Raw genomic sequence first — 19,412 nt, forward strand, 5'->3', positions numbered from 1 at the left:
GGACCTGGATGGTCATCTAACTTTGACTTCAAACGAGAGCAATCTCCCTGGTGTGTATTCCTTGTTCGCCATCCTCCTGATACCAGTACCATCTGCTGGCCAGACAGTAATACCACTAATATGTCTCTTATCAGTTCACTTACATTTTTTCCATGTGTACTACTATTTTTTATGTATTTTAAGTAACTAATTCTGCACCTATACTACTAACATTTTAACAATCACTGAATCAATACGTTAAAAGGAGGAGTGGTAGATGTTAAAAAAAAAAATGTAAAAAATGGTTCAGTGTTGAACAGTGCGAGTTTCCCTGTTTGTCTGAAATCCAAAGTCAGATCCTTTGGTATCTATGATTGTGTTGACAAATGAATTAGCATATTGATATATTGCTACATCTGGCTGATATTAGGAGTTTGAGACCAGGCAGTCACCCTTCAGCCCATCCCCATATCATGTCCACTGCAACTCACTAAGCTTTATATTTGTTTGTCTTTCATTCCTCTCTCTCACTCTCACACACAAACAGTATGCACGTGTAACACAAACACAAGGACGTGCCATTCAAGAGTGTTGGAACAGAGCCACTGTTCATTGTAAGGTGGAATGTCGTTAAGGCGAGTTGGTGTTATCAGTGGACTCTTAGAAAAAAGGTTCCCAAAGGGTTCTTTGGCTGTCCCCATAGAATAAACCCTCTTTGGTTCCAGGTAGAACCATTTTGGGTTCCATGTAGAATCCTCTGTGGAAAAGGGTTTTACATGGAACCCCAAATGGTTCTACCTGGAACCAACAAGGGTTCTTCAAAGGGCTCTCCAATGGGGACAGCCGAATAACCCTTTTATAGGTTCTAGATATAACTTTTTTTGCTAAGGGTGTGTTTTCTGATTTAGTATACTTTTTGTATCATTAGTAATTCAATTCTTATCCCTGTCACACCTGAAACATCTCAGTGTTTAGAATGCCAGCTGAAAACTTACCTTGAAGTCATAGGCCAAAAGCCTGTGTGTGTGTGTGTGTGTGTGTGTGTGTGTGTGTGTGTGTGTGTGTGTGTGTGTGTGTGTGTGTGTGTGTGTGTGTGTGCGTGCGTGCGTGCGTGCGTGCGTGCGTGCGTGCGTGCGTGCGTGCGTGCGTGCGCGTGTGCGTGCGTGCGTGCGTGCGTGCGTGCGTGCGTGCGTGCGTGCGTGCGTGCGTGCGTGCGTGCGTGCGTGCGTGCGTGCGTGCGTGCGTGCGTGCGTGCGTGCGTGCGTGCGTGCGTGCGTGCGTGCGTGCGTGCGTGCGTGCGTGCGTGCGTGCGTGCGTGCGTGCGTGCGTGCGTGCGTGCGTGCGTGCGTGCGTGCGTGCGTGCGTGCGTGCGTGCGTGCGTGCGTGCGTGCGCGTGCGTGCGTGCGTGCGTGCGTGCGTGCGTGCGTGCGTGCGTGCGTGCGTGCGTGCGTGCGTGCGTGCGTGCGTGCGTGCGTGCGTGCGTGCGTGCGTGCGTGCGTGCGTGCGTGCGTGCGTGCGTGCGTGCGTGCGTGCGTGCGTGCGTGCGTGCGTGCGTGCGTGCGTGCGTGCGTGCGTGCGTGCGTGCGTGCGTGCGTGCGTGCGTGTGCGTGCGTGCGTGTGCGTGCGTGCGTGCGTGCGTGCGTGCGTGCGTGCGTGCGTGCGTGCGTGCGTGCGTGCGTGCGTGCGTGCGTGCGTGCGTGCGTGCGTGCGTGCGTGCGTGCGTGCGTGCGTGCGTGCGTGCGTGCGTGCGTGCGTGCGTGCGTGCGTGCGTGCGTGCGTGCAGCATACCTGACAGGGATTTAGTGTGTTTCTCAGAACAGAGGATGATAAAAGGGGGAAAAGATGGGGATGATGGATGGCGTTGAAACAATTAACTGTCCTGTCTGTCTGATGCAAGCCTCTCTCCTTTCATCATTTAGATTGGCATGACCGAGAGAGAGAGGAAGAGAGAGATGAAGGTTGAGCAGACAGAACACAGCACATGTTCTATGCTCAAATCAAATCAAATTGTATTTGTTGCATACACAAATTTAGCAGATGTTATTGCAGGTGTAGCGAAATGCTTGTGTTCCTGGCTCCAACAGTGCAGTAGAATCTAACAATATACACACAAATCTAAAAGTAAAAAAATGGAATTAAGAAATATATAAATATTAGGACGAGCAATGTCAGAGTTGCATTAACTAGCATACAGTAGAATATAGTATATACATATGAAATTAGTAAAACACTACGTAAGCATTGTTAAAGTGACCAGTGATTCCACGTCTATGTACTGTACATAGGGCAGAAGCCTCTAAGGTTCAGCGTTGACTAACCGGGTGCTAGCCGACTAGTGACAGTGACTAAGTTCAGGGCAGATTTCTGGGTGGAGGCTGTCCGTCGATGTGGATGGGGGAGTGCTCGCTCTGTTGTCTCCTGACGTCCACAATCAGCTCCTTAGTTTTGGTGACGTTGAGGGAGAGGTTATTTTCCTGGCACCAGGGCCCTCACCTCCTCCCTGTAGGCTGTCTTGTCATTGTTGGTAATCAGACCTACTACTGTTGGGTCATCTGCAAACTGATGATGAAGTTGGAGGCATGCGTGACCATGCAATCAAGGGAGAAATGGAGTACAGGATGGGGGTGAGCATGCACCCGTGTGGGGCCCCTGTGTTGAGGATCATCTTAGCGGAGGTGTTGTTGCCTACCTTCACCACCTGGGAGAGGCCCGTGAGGAAGTCCAGAACCCAGTTGCACAGGGTGGGGTTCAGACCCAGGGCCCCAAGCTTAATGATGAGCTTGGAGGGTACCATGGTGTTGAAGGCTGAGCTGTAGTCAATGAACAGCATTCTTACCTAGGTATTCCTCTTGTCCAGATGGGAAAAGGCAGTGTGTAGTGTGATGGAGATTGCATCATCTGTGGATATATTGGGGCGGTATGCAAATTGAAGTGGGTCTAGGGTGTGAGTGGTACGGGGTGATAGTCATTTAGTTAAATTACCTTTGCCTTCTTGGGTACAGAAACAATGGTGGTGCAGGGCTCTCCAACCCTGTTACTAGAAAGCTACCTTCTTGTCAGTTTTCACTCAAATCCCATTTGTAACAAACCTGATTTAGCTTATCAACCAGCTGATTATTAGAATCAGGTGCATATATTCAGGTTGGAGCAAAAACCTACCAGATGGGGTCTCTCCAGGACCAGGGTTGAAGAGCCCTGCTCTAGTGTCCATCCACTCAGTTAACTGTTCCAAGTTGTAAAATGTTCAACCGAGAGATTTTTCGTCAAAACTTTGCTGAATAACTGTATGATCCTAAGGGTTTCAAACTATTGCCTCAATATTTTGGAGTGACTCGGCCTTTCTGTAATAGGGGTTTGAAGACAGTCTGAAACTGTGTTTACTGAAGTCATAAAAGGCTAAGTGAAAGTTAGCGTCCTCCCAGGTTTTAGAGCCTAGTATAGTAGCAGTGTGTGTGTGTCCTTCAGCCTGCTTCACAGTTGTGGCTGTCACAGTTGTGCCTGGCTCTAAAAAGTTAGTGGTGCAGAGTTTTTAGAAAACTACATAAAAAGGCCCACTAAAACCGGCCTGAATTGCCAACTTTTAAGTAGTTTTGGAGATCATTCCACATGAGGCGAAAAAAAGCAGATTTCCATAACTCGGAGATTGAAGGGATCTCCAGGGCACAGGAGGTTGGTGGCACCTTAATTGGGGAGGACGAACTCATGGTAATGGCTGAAGCGGAATTAGTGGAATGGAATCAAATACATGGTTTCCATGTGTTTGATGCCATTCCATTTCCTCCGTTCCAGCCATTATTATGAGCCGCCCTCCCCTCACCAGTCTCCACTGCTTCGGGGGTAGCCGTGTCTCTGAGTCCGGGTCTGGTAACTTATAAGTCTGAAGGTTAACAATTTTATGCAAGAGGACTTTACAGGCAAAAAGAGAGCAATGCATCGAGACTTCATTCGAGGGCAAGGTTACGCTTTGATACAAATTGCAATGATGTTTGCCGAACCTATCATTCGTAATAAAGCACAATGCGCTATGACAAACTGTGTCCAATGGCTTCAATACAGTGGCAGCTGCGTTCATACAGATGATTTCGCCATATTCAATTACTGGAATGAATGTTGACTGAATTATTTGTTTTCTGCTATTTAACAGAAGACAGGGCCTGTTCCTATGGAATAAGCCTAATGTCATTCTTAATTTTTTAACTAATTCATCAACATGCTTTTTGAAAGATAGATTTTCGTCAACTCAGATTCCCAGATATTTCTAAGCGGGGACACGATCAATGAGGTCACCTTCCAAAGTACGAATACATTTTTACGTGATTTGGAAAATAACATATACTTGGTTTTACCTGCATGAAGTACTCATTTCAAGTCAATAGATGCTTTCTGCAGGGCAATAAAGGCAGATTGAAGCTCTGACAGAGCCTGGTCAGCTGTGGGAGCAGTTAGAATACACCACCGCGTCATCTTCATGCACGTGAAAGTAATAACAAAATATGAACTGTTAATGTAAATAGTGGAAAGAACTGGACCAAGATTCGATCCCTGTGGGAAACTCCTGAATGTTCAAACCAGCTACACGTAGCCTGGTCCAGGCCAATTGATTAAAGCAGGGTGCTCCTTTCCCTACCAACTTGCTTAGGTAGGTAAAGAGAGGTATTTTCATATTTTGGTGCGTTAACTGTTTTCCAAACTTTAGATGGATCACCGGCAGTCGGAGATAGAACTGAAAAAGTAGAAGTTGACACAACTTCCATCGAGGCAACTAAAGTCTGGGAGAGGGGCATGCAGTCAACTGGCTAACCAGGGTCAATTAAACCACAATTTCTTTCAAATAAAAAGCCCACCGACATAAAATGCTGATTAAAAGCGTCTCACTTATCTAATTTTTCTCAGTAATGGTGCCAGAGTCTTAAACAACTTTCTTAGGCAGGGAAAGAGAGGAATTTCCACGCTTCAGTGCATTAACTGTTTTCCAACATTTAGATGGATCCCCAGCAGAGTCATAGATAGAAAAAAGTATCTAGATGTAACTTTATTGAGGTAGTGCATCTACAGAGTCAGTTCTTCTAGCCATGGACCAGACGTGATTGCACATCAGAAGATCTGAAAGTTCTATAGAGAACCAAGGATTTTTTATATTTTTTTACTCTAAGGCGCTGGCAGTGTTTCTTTGCCAGAGGGATAAAAATAGATGAGAACAATTCTAGAGCTAATTTAGGGTCAAGCATTCAGCTGTCAGAGTAAAACATATCATGAAGAAAAATGTGCGGGGAAAATGTTTAAAATGAGTGTTAATGTGTTTGGTATCTCTAATACATGCAATAGAACAGTGATCACTGAGATCATTAGCAAATACTCCACTGTACTTGTGGGCGATATTTGTCAGAATCAGGTCAATCAGCAATACGTTTGCTGGATTTTTTTTACATGAATCTGTATTGGTTTTGCAATCAGTTGAGTTAGGTTAACGTCATGACAAATATTGTTAAAATGGTCTGAGCCCGGGGTAAGCTAATCTAAATTAAGATCCATAGAGTCGACTACTTCAGATGACAGAAATGGGGGGGAGTTAGCTAGCTACTCTGGATAAAGTCAGTCATGAGAATATGCTGGATCATATTTAGGTTATAAGAGTTAAATGTATCATTGGTCTGCTTTTTTAAAATGACTTTTTAACCCTAATTGGAGGTTACAGTCTTATCCCATTAGTTAAACTCCTGCACGGACTCTGGAGAGGCAAAGGTCGAGAGTCATGGGTCCTCTGAAATACGGCCCTGCCAAGTCGCACTGCTTATTGACTCACTACTCGCTAAACCCGGAAGTCAGCCGCACCAATGTGTCGGAGGAAACACTGCACAACTGGCGACATGCATCTGCCTGGCCCGCCACAAGGAATCACTAGAGTGCAATAGGATAAGGACATCCCGACCCTAACCAATTGTGCGGCGCCTTATGGGTCTCCCGGTTGCAGCTGGCTTCATCACAGCCCAGGATCAAACCCGGGTCTGTAGTGACGCCTTAGACCGCTGCGCCACTCGGGAGGTTTCAGGTTGAATTTTTACTGATGATAATACCCACGTCCAATTTCGAATCACTCTTGAGCGATCTGGCTAAGGATATAGCACTCAGTATAGCCTAAAGAGCTGGATTTGCTAATACGTTACAAAACAATACACTGAAGTTGTTCAGACAGCGTTTGTGTTTTATTTGAAATGATATTTTTCAAATAAATGATTGATTCAGGCTGTCATTCGCTGGCATGCTTCGGAATGTTGATCACGTGATCACCTATTTTGTTGAACAACTGCTAAAATATTAAATATTGTATTTATAATTACCATTGGATTGTACTGTATATGGTAAATAGCAGTCCAAATTGTTGCTTTCTCTTATAATGCTCCAACCTTTACCACTGACCTAAATTGACCTACATCCCACTTCTCATTGGCTAGACCCGACGGTGATATCATATTGTGGTGTCTTTTATATGTTGAACCCACACACACATTCACCCGACGTGGCTGTCACAGTGGCCCTCACCCTCCCTCCATCTCTCTCCCTCTTTCTCTTCCCCACCTTCTGTCAGTCTCTCTAGCCTCCTCTTCTCACATAAACCCTAATGTTCATTGTTTGTTCTCTCTCTCTTCCTCTCCCTCTCTCCCCGTTTTCTTTGCTTCCCGTTTGTGTACCTAGGTAGCCCCTTGAATAACTTCTTTGACGTAATTGAAAAACTTTTTTCAGAGGAGAAGAACGGCCAGGTGCCTCACCACCAACCCCCCGCTACCCCAACCACCCGACATTGCTCCTCTTCCATGCGAGAAGATACAAAATGTCCGCCCGCCACGGGCCGAGACAGAGTCAGGATGGCGTCCATTGGGACACTGGAGGAATCCTAGACCAGGAAACTAGTAGCAGTAGAGCCAAAATGTTAGTTAGAGCTAAGATGAAGTATTAAAGATCCAAACCCGAGTATCACTTTAGCCATTCTTATAAGGGGTTTTGGAAAAGTGGTCAGAGACTTGACAATGAAAAAGCTAGCAGTACTGTAACTGAACATACCCTCTTTGGACTCAATATACTTTTTGTATGAAAGAATGACTGTATAGAGAATTTGAATCAAACAGAAATTTTACCAAACCCACAATCTCCCCTCATCTTAACACACACACACACACACACACCACCCCATCTAAGCGTCCGTGCCATTTTGTGTGCTCTCCCTCCCCCACTCTTTTGATCACATATTGGCACTGTTCCAAATATAAATACATCCTTGAAGTAATCACAGATCTGAATAGGTTAGATTGGTGAAAGTAGTAGGGTGGTAACCTTGCTTACATCTATCCAATCACTGTGCTTACCTCAAGGAAACGAGGAAGGAAGGATCCATTTCTGTATTAGTACAGGGCCATTGTGTTCTCTCTCCTCTGCTCACCCGTGTGATGACTTGACTTGTTTCTACTACCAGGAATTATCCAGAAAACCTATTAGATCCTCCTCCTGCCTCCCTGCTCCACTCCGCCTATCCTCTTCCTCCTTGGCCATCACTTCAACCCCACCGTCTGCACACCAAGAGATGGACATTTGTTGACTGAGTTGGGGACCGCTTTTCAAGGGGCCTCCTTCGCTACCCCGAGCAGCAGTCCCCGAGGGAGAAAACAGCAATCCATATCCCTCTGATACACAAGCATGTTACACACACACACACACACACACACACACACACACACACACACACACACACACCTTCACATGTGTATACACACACACACACACACACACACACACACACACACACACACACACACACACACACACACACACACACACACACACACACACACACACACACACACACACACACACACACCTTTCACCTTGAGATTATTAAGCATTTAAAACCAAACACACAATCTCATTACACAAATAAATACACGCTCCCCTTCTAACACTATTGCACAGTATTTATAGACAAACTCTGGGATGTAATAACAAGAACAAAGAACAAAAAAATGGACAGAACAATGAAGTGAGCAAAAGGAGAAGCGAAGGAGGATAAGTTTGTTGATCTACTGTAGCATCAACATCCGACGCGGACGCTTGCCGGATTGTATCGTTTCTCTTTTTAATGTACTTCCTCTTTCTTCGTGAAGAAACTGGATTTAAAAATACTAAATGGACATTTATTAGACTCAATACCATTGCTGCAAATTGACTGGAATTGCTATTTCAGAAAGCAAGGGGTGTATGCAGTATGGGTTGGGGGGGGTACGACTTGATCTTGGGTTGTGGGAAGGGGTGGAGGGATTCAGGGTGGAGGTGGGTATTGGGGGTTATCTAAATGAATGATCTACTCTGTTGTACAGACTGAATTCATTTCTTATGTAAAAAGGAAATGTCTAGTTGTGACAGTGTTTAGATATACCAGTAGGACCAGGTTTTACAAACTTGCGTTGCCACACTTCCCTTTTTCCCCCCTTTATTTCGCCCTGTATTTTTGTTTATATGGTAATTTAGGATTATGAATTTGTTTGATTTGATCTGAGTAAGGTGTCATGGTACAAACATTACTGTATTCACCAAGTTTCTACCCCTTTTCCCCAGAGCACTTTGTGTCATTTGTCATGTACAGTATACCTATTTTAGTCTTAACTACCAGCAGTAGGAGTTTGAGGAGAAAAAAAAGAAGTGAAATGCAATTGTGGATATTTTTGTATTTTTTCCTTATTTATTCATATTTGTTCACTTTCTCTGTTCCGTTTCCTAATTTGTTACTGTAACCTCACTCTTTATATGAAAGAAAAGCTGTTAGATCAGCTGAATGTTATTTATTTATTTACCTGCTTGTATGAGGCAACAAGCTTTTGTTCAGTCAAATATTTCATTTTTTTTTTCATTCCTTTGTCTGACTGTATTTCTTTCCTAGTGTTAAAGAGGGAGGGGGAAATACTTGTGTTGTATATGTTTAAAGGTCCACTGCAGCTGTATTTTTCTTTCCTCAACATCAAAACATTTCTGGGTAACAAACCTTTAATGTGATTGTTTTCAATTAAAATGATCAAAAACAAAATAAAAAATTAGCTTCTTAGCAGAGATACATTTCTCAAGCAACAATTTTACTAGGACTGTCTGGGAGTGGTCTGAGTGGGGAGGGGAAACTGAAAACTAGCTGTTATTGGCAGAGAAGTTTGGGACACTTTCTTATGGGTCTATTAACTCATTTACCGCCTGGTGATGTCACCAGGCAGGCCAATACTCCATCCCACTCAAACAGGCTGAAATTTCAGGCAGTCTTTTCAAACAGCTCTTACATTAAAAGGGCATTATCATCATTTTCACAATGTCACAGTATTATTCTAACCTCATAGTGTGGAAATGTATATAACATACAGTAAATCTAGATTTTGACTGCACTGGGCCTTTAAGAAAAATTATTTTACCAGTCATTTAAGAATGTAGAATTTAGCCTCTTTTGGGGAGAAATATGGCTTCTATTGATATTTGTCAGTTTCATCTAATCATCATGTGTGTAGACCAGTTAGAGGTGTCAAACAACTTCCTCATCCACTCTTCTTCTCTTGTACAGTACATAGACAAACATGGGGGTTGAAATGCTTCTTCTTCTTCTACACTGGAGATATTCCTGCTCTTATGCTTTTATCTTGTATTGCTGTGTGCATGTAAACATGAGCTTTTCTTTGCATGGCTTTTAGTGTCAATGCTCCATAGAACTCTCTCACTTTCTTTCCCTCTGCCCTTAGCCTAACAATTCTCTCTCTTTCTCTACTTATGTTTAGCCTCCGCCACCTCTTCTTCTCCACTCTTGTTTCTTTTCCTCTATCTTTCCTTGCCCCCTCCTCTCTCTCTTCTTCTCCCCCCTTATCATCTATCTTCTGCACAGCATTGAGTGATGCTTCCTCTTGCTCTGTCCGTCACTCTGTACGGCTGTAAGGGAGGAAGCGCCGAGGGCACCGGGTGCTAGGGGAATCACACAGTCCTGGGTGGTGTACCAAATAGCACCCTATTCGCTACGTAGTGCATTACTTTTGACCAGAGACCTATGGGTTTTGGTCAAAAGTAGTTCCCTTTATAGGGAATAGGGTGCCATCTGGGACACACTCTTAAAGCGTTAACCGGTGAAAAGGGGCACCCACATTGCTGATGTTTTGGCGGTGTCGGAGGTGTAACTGCGTTGGAGCTGTCAAATCGGTGAGCAGTAACTCTTGATCATTGTCACGAAGCCACACCCATCCAACTCGCGTTAGAAGTTCAGAACGACAGCGCATATTTGTATAAACCTTGCTGTCTCTCCGACATTTGCAACATTGAATTCGAATATTGAAACAATCTCCAGCTGTCCCATAGTATTGAACGTGTCAGGAGTCGGGAAGACAGGCAGGCAGCTTTTCTCAGCCAGTCGAAATCATGAACCAGCATAGTTCTTTGTATATATCCATACAAATGATCAATAGAAAACAGGTCAAACCAAATGAAGTGCAGCTAGTTTAGAGTCTTTCCAGCTTCAGTTTGCAGTGACTGTGTTCTCGGCTAGCTCTCGAACAACAATGTCCTGACGAGGTGAAATCGCGTATCATTAGCTTATTATTATTATGGATGTAGCCAAGTAAATGTCACTACAAAACAGCTTAAACAAATGCAAATGCAGCTATTTTGTTGTTATTCTGGCTGCACTGTTTGACGTGACTGTAAATTAGTCATAGTTGGCTCGTGAGCAAGCAAGGGATAAGAACGTTGCCAGCCAGTATGGTAATGGGACGTTTAGATCGAACGACTGAGTCGCATCCATAGATACAGAACAAAAAGACTGAACGACTGGGTCTCTTCTCTGGCAACTGAACCGATAGAACGATTGACCAGCCGACTTGGGTAGCAACCCTAGATTTGTTTAGGAACTATATCTTGTGGAAGGATAAAGTAGTATGAAATAATTAATCATAACAAAGTTAATGAAATATGTCAATCATTATTTGAATATGTTGGTAATAAGGAACAACCTCTATTCATCTTGTGTACAGTAGTTACAAATCTCTGAACTCATTGCTATGCCATTAAAATGCAATTACCGAAGTATTATGTGTCACAACGCTAATAAAATGTTGCTCCAAATGTAACTGAAATGTTTTACCCAGGCACAAGGACAGTTTCATGTTAATTGTTACTGAGAACGCTAACACTAACATAAACATTTCTATTAAGCGTCGAAAGGAAACTAAATAGTACAAAACTGCCTTCGTAAATCAACTACAGCCAAGGTAGGTTGAAAGTTATGTTAGTTTATATTCTGTATTCTGTTAGTTTGTATTCTAAACTACCCCTTTAAAGATGGTGCATTGTGTGTTTGAAACAAGAACACTTACCCTGAGATGGACAAAGAGGTTCGAAGTTGTTTTTGCTAAGCATCCAACTTGCTGTTTGCACATGGTTTTGAATTCTCTGCAGTATTTTCAGGTATGCTAACATTTATTGCAGTTTTCAAGCGTTTCAGTGGCATGTTGAACGAGTCATACTTGAGTTGAAAGTCACAACCTATTTACACTTATCTGTACAATTAATTAGCTGGTTAATTGGTTTGACTTGACACCTGGGGCAATGGACATTTAGGAGAATGGACATTTACAGAATGGTCAGATAGAAAGGTATTGTGTAGATCAAATAGGCCTGTTAGATAGATTGGAATAGTATAGGAGATGGTGTGTGCTTTATTCATTCTATTTCCATCTTCAACATGCAGCTACAAATTCATCCCTGACCATAGTTGAAGTTAGCCAATCCAATGGTTCCTGAGATCTGTATTCAAATATTTGCTTAAAGTTGTTGCTTTCTCAGATTTGTAATCAAATAGTGTAAAACAGTAGTTACTTTCGGAGATGTGTATTCAAATATTTGTAAAAAGTAGATTATTTATTTATTTATTTTTTTTGGGGGGGGGGGGATCTGTATTCAAATTGTTTTAATCACCTACAAAGAAACTAGTTATCCCAGGTTTGCAAGGCTGCATGGGATTTCTGCACGCAGAGACATAAAAATAGTATCTACGAGTTCATCTGACTTGTTAATGTGACTGTGCAGCCAATGGCAATGTCCACTTTAGGTATAATGCCAAAAGCCACTTGTGGATTTGACAGCTCTAATGCAGTTCCACCTGTGACACCGCCAAAACAACCTCTATGCTAAAGCAATACCCTACTGTTAGTTACCTCTTCACCCTCCCTATTTTCTACAGTGGAAAAACTAGCGACATTAAGGTCATCCGATGATACCAGTTATGGTTACAGAGCATTTTGGGTATTGTAGTTCTCATGCTACACCGGGGCCGCAAGCACTCCTTTTATTACCAGAGCGGGATACAAGCAAATAAACAATGTCATCCTTCTTGTAACATAACTGTGAGCAACTTCAGTATGGAAAACTCCAATAAACTCAGTTAAGGGTTTTGTGTTGCCGTGTGTGTGTGTGTGTGTGTGTGTGTGTGTGTGTGTGTGTGTGTGTGTGTGTGTGTGTGTGTGTGTGTGTGTGTGTGTGTGTGTGTGTGTGTGCGTGCGTGTGCGTGCGCGTCTGTCTATCTCTTAATGCAGTTAATGCAGAAATCAAAGAACCAGCATAGTTGTTTGTATATATCCATAAGCATTATCAATAGAAAACAGGTCAAACAAAATGAAGTGCAGCTAGTTTAGTCTCTCTCTTAATGCAGTACCTTTCCACACCAGCAGAGAGAACCAGATCGCTTCAATAACATATACTGGACCTTTTCTCAGGTAAGCTATCTCCTATGGTGTTGTTGGGGTCGTCCTCAGGCTTACATACATTAAAAACACACACTCCAATCTACTAAAACTCTTATTCTCACCATCTCTGCATTGCTTATATCCTGTTGGAATTCCAAGCTACATAACAGGGGACACTCTGGGATAATCCCAATTGCATACTCCTTGCGTCCACTCTCTTCTCTCCTCTCGTCTGCTTCTCAAAACCATTGGATGAGAAAGCCAGAGGTCCATCCAATCTCAACTTCTCCTCCAATGGGTTTTGAGAAGGAGGCGAGGAGAGAGGAGGACACAAGGAGTATGCAATTGAGATCTTCCCATTTTAAGAGTCAAAAGGGGCATAAGTGACACTGGGTCGAATGTAGTAGCATCATATAAGCATCATATAAGTATTATATTTAAATAGTCATCTACATCTGCTCAATTGAATCCATAACGCTGAAGTTCAACGCTATAGGGCAATTGAAATTTAAAGGCAATGCTCCCACGTTTGCGGAGACTGCGTTCCCCATAAACACTGTATATGTCAGTGCAATCGGAAATTGGCTTTATATTTCAAGCGCTCTATAGTGCTGAACTTCGGCGATAAGGAATGAATCGAGCCTTAGATCTATCCAGTGGCAAAAGAACCTACTCAAATCTACCCTGGTCTCAGATCTGTTTGTGCTCTTGCTAATTCCATTGCTGTCAACGGCATGGCAATTCCATAAGGAGTTGGCAACGGAGAAGAAACAGACAGGCACCCAGGCTAACAAATACTTACCTGCATTGAAATAAAAGGTAGAAACATAAAGACCTATTAAAACCAATTGCTTGCCAGGCTTGATGCTTTATTACAGTATTTATTACAGTATTGAGCAGTAAAGCAGAGTTTACGTAGGAGGTTGCAGTTCCAAATCCCATGTTGGCTACTGTTAAATCCTATTCATACTATTGTGCCTAACCAACCAAGCTGCACTGGCCTGGTTCCTCATCCACCATAGTTTCTGGAACTGTGCTGAAAATGAGAATAATAAAATAGCCTGGGCAAGCACAGTGTGGTTCAGGTCAGCACAATAGTGTGAAATGATATTATTGTACCTTGCCAGGGTTTTGTTCATTAGGGCACGTAACGGAAAACATTTAGCAATGTAAAACAAGACATTTGAAGGTACCTGTGTCAGTCTGGTTTCTTCCATTTGAACAGGACCCAGTTTTACTTACAGTTGAAGTCGGAAGTTTACATAAACCTCAGCCAAATACATTTCAACTCAGTTTTTCACAATTCCTGCCATTCAATCCTAGTAAATATTCCCTGTTTTAGGTCAGTTAGGATCACCACTTTATTTTAAGAATGTTAATAGCCAGAATAATAGTATCGAGAATGATTTATTTCAGCTTTTATTCCTTTCATCACATTCCCAGTGGGTCAGAAGTTTCATACACTTAATTGGTATTTGGTAGCATTGCCTTTATTTTGTTTAACTTGGGTGAAACGTTTTGGGTAGCCTTCCACAAGCTTCCCACAATAAGTTGGGTGAATTTTAGCCCATTCCTCCTGACAGAGCTGGTGTAACTGAGTCAGGTTTGTAGGCCTCCTTGCTCGCACACGCCGTTTCAGTTCTGCCCACACATTTTCCATAGGATTGAGGTCAGGGCCTTGTGATGGCCACTCCAATACCTTGACTTTGTTGTCCTTAAGACATTTTGCCACAACATTGGAAGTATTCTTGGGGTCATTGCCCATTTGGAAGACCCATTTGCGACTAAGCTTTAACTTCCTGACAGATGTCTTGAGTTGTTGCTTCAATATATCCACATAATTTTCCTTCCTAGTGATGCCATCTATTTTGTGAAGTGCACCAGTCCCTCCTGCAGCAAAGCACCCCCACAACATGATGCTCCCACCCCCGTGCTTCACGGTTGGGATGGTGTTCTTCGGCTTGCAAGTTTTTCCTCCAAAAATAACAATCAATGGTTATTATGGCGAAACAGTTCTATTTTTGTTTCATCAGACCAGAGGACAGATCGGACTCCAAAACGTACCATCTTTGTCTCCATGTGAGGTTGCAAACCGTAGCCAGTCTTTTTTATGGCGGTTTTGGAGCAGTGGCTTCTTCCTTGTTGAGCGGCCTTTCAGGTTATGTCGAAATAGGACTCATTTTACAGTGGATATAGATACTTTTGTACCTTTTCCCCCAGCATCTTCACAAGGTCCTTTGATGTTGTTCTGGGATTGATTTACATTTTTCGCACCAAAGTACATTAATCTCTAGGAGACAGAACGCGTCTCCTTCCTGAGCAGCTGCGTGGTCCCATGGTGTTTATACTTGCGAACTATTGTTTGTACAGATGAACGTGGTACCTTCAGGCATTTGGAAATTGCTCCCAAGGATGAACCAGACTTGTGGAGGTGTACAATTCTTTTTCTGAGGTTTTGGCTGATTTCTTTTGATTTTCCCATGATGTCAAGCAAAGAGGCTTGAAATCATGAGTTTGTACATCCACAGGTACACCTCCAACTGACTAAAATTATGTCAATTAGAACCTTCTAAATGACTCAAATGATGTCAATTAGACTATCTAAAGCTTATAAAGCCATGACATCATTTTCTGGAATTTTCCACTGTTTAAAGGCACAGTCAACTTAGTGTATGTAAACCTCTGTGAAATAATCTGTCTGCAAACAATTGTTGGAAAAATGACTTGTGTCATGCACAAAGCAGATGTCCTAACCGAACTTGCTAAAACTACAGCTTGTTAACAAGAAATTTGTGGAGTGGTTGAAAAATGAGTTTTAACGACTCCAACCTAAGTGTATGTAAACTTCCGACTTCAACTGTAATGGTTAGTGTGTAAAAGGCCTGGAATTGTCCAGCTACACAAAAGCTTTATCTTACATTAATAATAATAATAATAATTTGCCTAAAATTATAAAAACACAATAAAAAGGGAACGCCCTGTTAAATACTCTCACATCTTTTTTTCTTTAAATAGAAAATGTCCTTTCCATTTAGTGTTTTTCTTTCCTCTTCACTCTGGCAAAAAAAAAAAGAAATTCAAAAATAGAACTACTATGTATAAAGAAAATACACTTAGTAAAACCAACTTCTTTGAATCCACTGAATCCACTGTGGGGGCTTTCAAATCCACCTCTTCTCTCACAGTCTTTACCACTCTGAAGGGGGCTGTAGGAAAAGAGAAAAGTCCAGCCCCTTCATATCAATGGTCCGTTAAAATAACGTTCCAGACTTTCTATATTCCATCAGAACCTTTTTACCTTTATTTGAGGCATAGAAACATCATCTAGTCACTCTATTTCTATAATCTGAAGCCTTTACGGACTTTGTCCACTGGGCGGCAGCAGTGTTCTAGAAATCCTAAATGCTAAAGTTCTCACTGCCTCATTCCGCTGTCTTGTCCGTTTCTGTACACAAGCTTCCAGAGCCTTTGTGACAAACAGAAAATCAGATGGATAAGACCATTCTGTCCACTCTTCCACTGCGTATATATAGCTACTGTAATAGACCGCTGGATGTGAGTTCTTCAGGTCAAACACTGAATTGTCCGTGTAGCAAAATAAATTGTCCAGGAGTCAAATTTGGGAACAGGCCATCACGGTACCCATCCTGTACCCATCACACCCACTCTCTATCCAGCCTTATCTCTTTCATCCTCGTCTTACCCTCCATCGAGAAATAATGATTACGGAAGACGATGCCCTTAGATGCTGAGCTGAGGTCAGTTTCTGTGGTTTTCCACTAATGGTTCAGGTTAGGATCGCGGGACGGCAATCTGATCCTAAATCTGTATCTAAGGGCACTCGTGATGTCCTCGGACACTTCAGACGTCCTCCTCCTAGGAGGAATAGAGTGTGCACCGATCGCACACTCTCTTCCTCCTTCTCCTCTCCTCCTCTGCATTCCATCCTTCTCCCTTCCCCGTCAGACACGGGAGGTGATGTAGAGAGAGCGTAGCCGGCGAGCCAGGGTTGTCTCGAGTTCCTCCAGTGGCGAGTCTCCCCTCGGAGGCACCATTTTAGGCCCAGAGCCCATCTCCGTCACCCAGCGGGCCCCCAGAGGCCCCAGGAGCAGGGACCGGAAGGCCTCTCTCTCCAGGAGCCCTGCCATGTGCTGCAGGAAGAAGCCCTCGCAGAACGAACTCAGCACTGAAGCAGCGTGGGCCTGGGGTGGACAGAGAGAGAGAGACACACAATTATGGCTCAATTCGCTACAAAACCAGACTGCAGTATTTACGTAGTAGTTATTTTTTCCATGGTACTGTTTAACAACCTACTACAAGATAAGCTCCAGTCACAGCTATTCTTTACCTTTTCAGAATAACACGGAACCCAAACCGCCTGCGCGCGTGCGCCATTGTGCGCTAGCGTGCATACATTTATTTTGTCCCCCTACACCAAACGCGATCACGACACGCAGGTTAAAATATCAAAACAAACGCTGAACCAATGACATTCATTTGGGGACAGGTCGAAAAGCATTAAACATGTTTGGCAATTTAGCTAGGACTTGCTAGCTAATTTGTCCTATTTAGCTAGCTTGCTGTTGCTAGCTAATTTGTCCTGGGATATGAACATTGAGTTGTTATTTTACCTGAAATGCACAAGGTCCTCTACTCCAACAAGTAATCCACACATAAAACGGCCAACCGAATTGTTTCTAGTCATCTGTCCTCCTTCCAGGCTTTTTCATCTTCGAACTTATATGGTGATTGGCAACTACACTTTCATAGTATTACCACGACAACCAGCAAAACAGTTTGTCTTTCAATCACCCACGTGGGTATAACCAATGAGGAGATGGGAGAGGCAGGACTTGCAGCGCGATCTGAGTCAGAAATAGGAATGACTTCTATTTTAGCCCTTGGCAAAGCAGACGCTCATTGGCGCGCGCGAGCAGTGTGGTTGCAATAATTGAATAACATGGATTTCTACATTTATTTTGCAACGCTCGCGCACGTGACGTGTCCGGTTTGGTCAGCATGTAAGAAAGAGTGTAGTGTGACATTTGGGTGAAATTTGTAAACTGAGACTCTTAATACATGACGGTATGCAACAAACAACTGAGATCCAGAATACACAGTGAGAGTCTATATCTAGGGCCTTACCTTGGCCGTCCTGTAGATGCTGACAGCATTTTCAAGATCGATGCTCTGGGAGCAGATGATCTCACAGTGTCTCTGTAGGGCCCCCAGCTGAAAGACGCTGGCTGCTGAAAGCAGCTGGGGGACACCAAGCACATAACAAAATACAGCAGATTAGATAATGCTACAAGTTCTCAGGCCTGTGATCCAATCAAAGCGTTTTTTTTTTGCCCAACAAATCAAGCAAATTACGTGATCTCAGTATGGATATGTGAAGAAAAAACATCATTACAATGAATGAGTGATTTACTGCTATGGTGAATTTGGTTGTAGATTTAGTACAAGTGACATACAGTTTGGCTCTATGTCAATGTCTTATAAATCTGTCGTGTCCTCACCTACTCCCCTTCATCTGCACTGATTGGAAAAGGCTTGACAGGATTTGACCTGATCAGTGCCTTCAGATCAGTGCAATGAATGAGTAGGTGAGGATGCATAATTGGGAAGGAGTCTATGTGTCTTTCTATGAGCATTTCAGAAACAAAATGGCTGAATTCTCACCTCCAACAAGTCAGACACGTTGGTCTTCAGCGATTCTGTCCCTCCGCAGTACAGGTATGACATCATCATCTGGACAGAGGTCAAATAAATGTCAGAGCTACCATCATCCAATATTCCATCAACTCATTGGTCATACTCCGCTATATTCCGATGTGATTTCAGATCATTGGTTAAAGGAAAGGGAAGGTAACAAGGATGAGGAAACAATGTTTTGGAGTCTAAAGCCCCGCCAAGCTAGTGACATAAATTCTGGGATTCTCCAGTCAATATGGGGCTATGTAGACACATAACTAAATATCTACATGATACTCAACAGTGAGAACTAAGGTTCAGGTTGAGAGCTCATTATCTGATTCAGTTACCTGGAAGACGTTGTACTTGACGTCACTGATCTCAATATCTTTAGTTCCGTCTGGTCCTGATGAGGCCAGCAGAGACTTGAACCTGCGCACCACAGAGAAAAGTTCAGGTTAGACAATGGTCATCAATTGGCAACTCCATGGTTGTAATTCTTCCACAAACACAACAACATTTCCGTAATCCCTCCTCTTGCCAATTCTAAACAATATCCTCCTCTCTCCCCTACCCTCCAACATGAACATTATCTGCATGAACATCACCTCCACCAACCCCTCTCACCTTTCTGCTAACCCCTCTCACCCTTCTGCTAACCCCTCTCACCCTTCTGCTAACCCCTCTCACCTTTCTGCTAACCCCTCTCACCCTTCTGCTAACCCCTCTCACCCTTCTGCTAACCCCTCTCACCCTTCTGCTAACCCCTCTCACCCTTCTGCTAACCCCTCTCACCCTTCTGCTAACCCCTCTCACCCTTCTGCTAACCCCTCTCACCCTTCTGCTAACCCCTCTCACCCTTTTGCTAACCCCTCTCACCCTTTTGCTAACCCCTCTCACCCTTTTGCTAACCCCTCTCACCTTTCTGCTAACCCCTCTCACCCTTCTGCTAACCCCTCTCACCCTTCTGCTAACCCCTCTCACCCTTCTGCT

At 43.3% G+C, this 19,412-nt stretch overlaps 2 protein-coding genes across 6 annotated transcripts in view; one reads left to right on the plus strand and one right to left on the minus strand.

Moving 5' to 3' along the window:
* The window catches only part of brsk2a (BR serine/threonine kinase 2a), a 433,387-nt gene extending 425,128 nt beyond the window's left edge, over positions 1-8,259 (plus strand). For 2 of the 5 annotated variants that reach the window (XM_052465216.1, XM_052465217.1), the window contains exon 20: positions 6,673-8,259. In XM_052465216.1, coding sequence (XP_052321176.1) covers positions 6,673-6,875 — 203 coding nt within the window. In that variant the 3' untranslated portion in view covers positions 6,876-8,259. The remainder of the gene's footprint in view (positions 1-6,672) is intronic. The other 3 variants (XM_052465218.1, XM_052465221.1, XM_052465220.1) reach the window with 2 other exon arrangements.
* A 5,314-nt stretch (positions 8,260-13,573) lies between these two features.
* Positions 13,574-19,412, minus strand: part of abtb2b (ankyrin repeat and BTB (POZ) domain containing 2b) — a 145,803-nt gene continuing 139,964 nt past the window's right edge. The window contains exons 14-17 of the mRNA XM_052465215.1: positions 18,770-18,851; positions 18,408-18,476; positions 17,871-17,984; positions 13,574-16,927 (exon numbers count right to left, since the gene is read on the minus strand). Of these exons, the coding sequence (XP_052321175.1) occupies positions 16,688-16,927; positions 17,871-17,984; positions 18,408-18,476; positions 18,770-18,851 (505 nt within the window). The 3' untranslated portion in view covers positions 13,574-16,687. The remainder of the gene's footprint in view (positions 16,928-17,870; positions 17,985-18,407; positions 18,477-18,769; positions 18,852-19,412) is intronic.

The sequence above is a fragment of the Oncorhynchus keta genome, chromosome 17 (genome assembly GCF_023373465.1).
Source record: "Oncorhynchus keta strain PuntledgeMale-10-30-2019 chromosome 17, Oket_V2, whole genome shotgun sequence".
In the NCBI taxonomy this organism is placed as follows: Eukaryota; Metazoa; Chordata; class Actinopteri; order Salmoniformes; family Salmonidae; genus Oncorhynchus; species Oncorhynchus keta.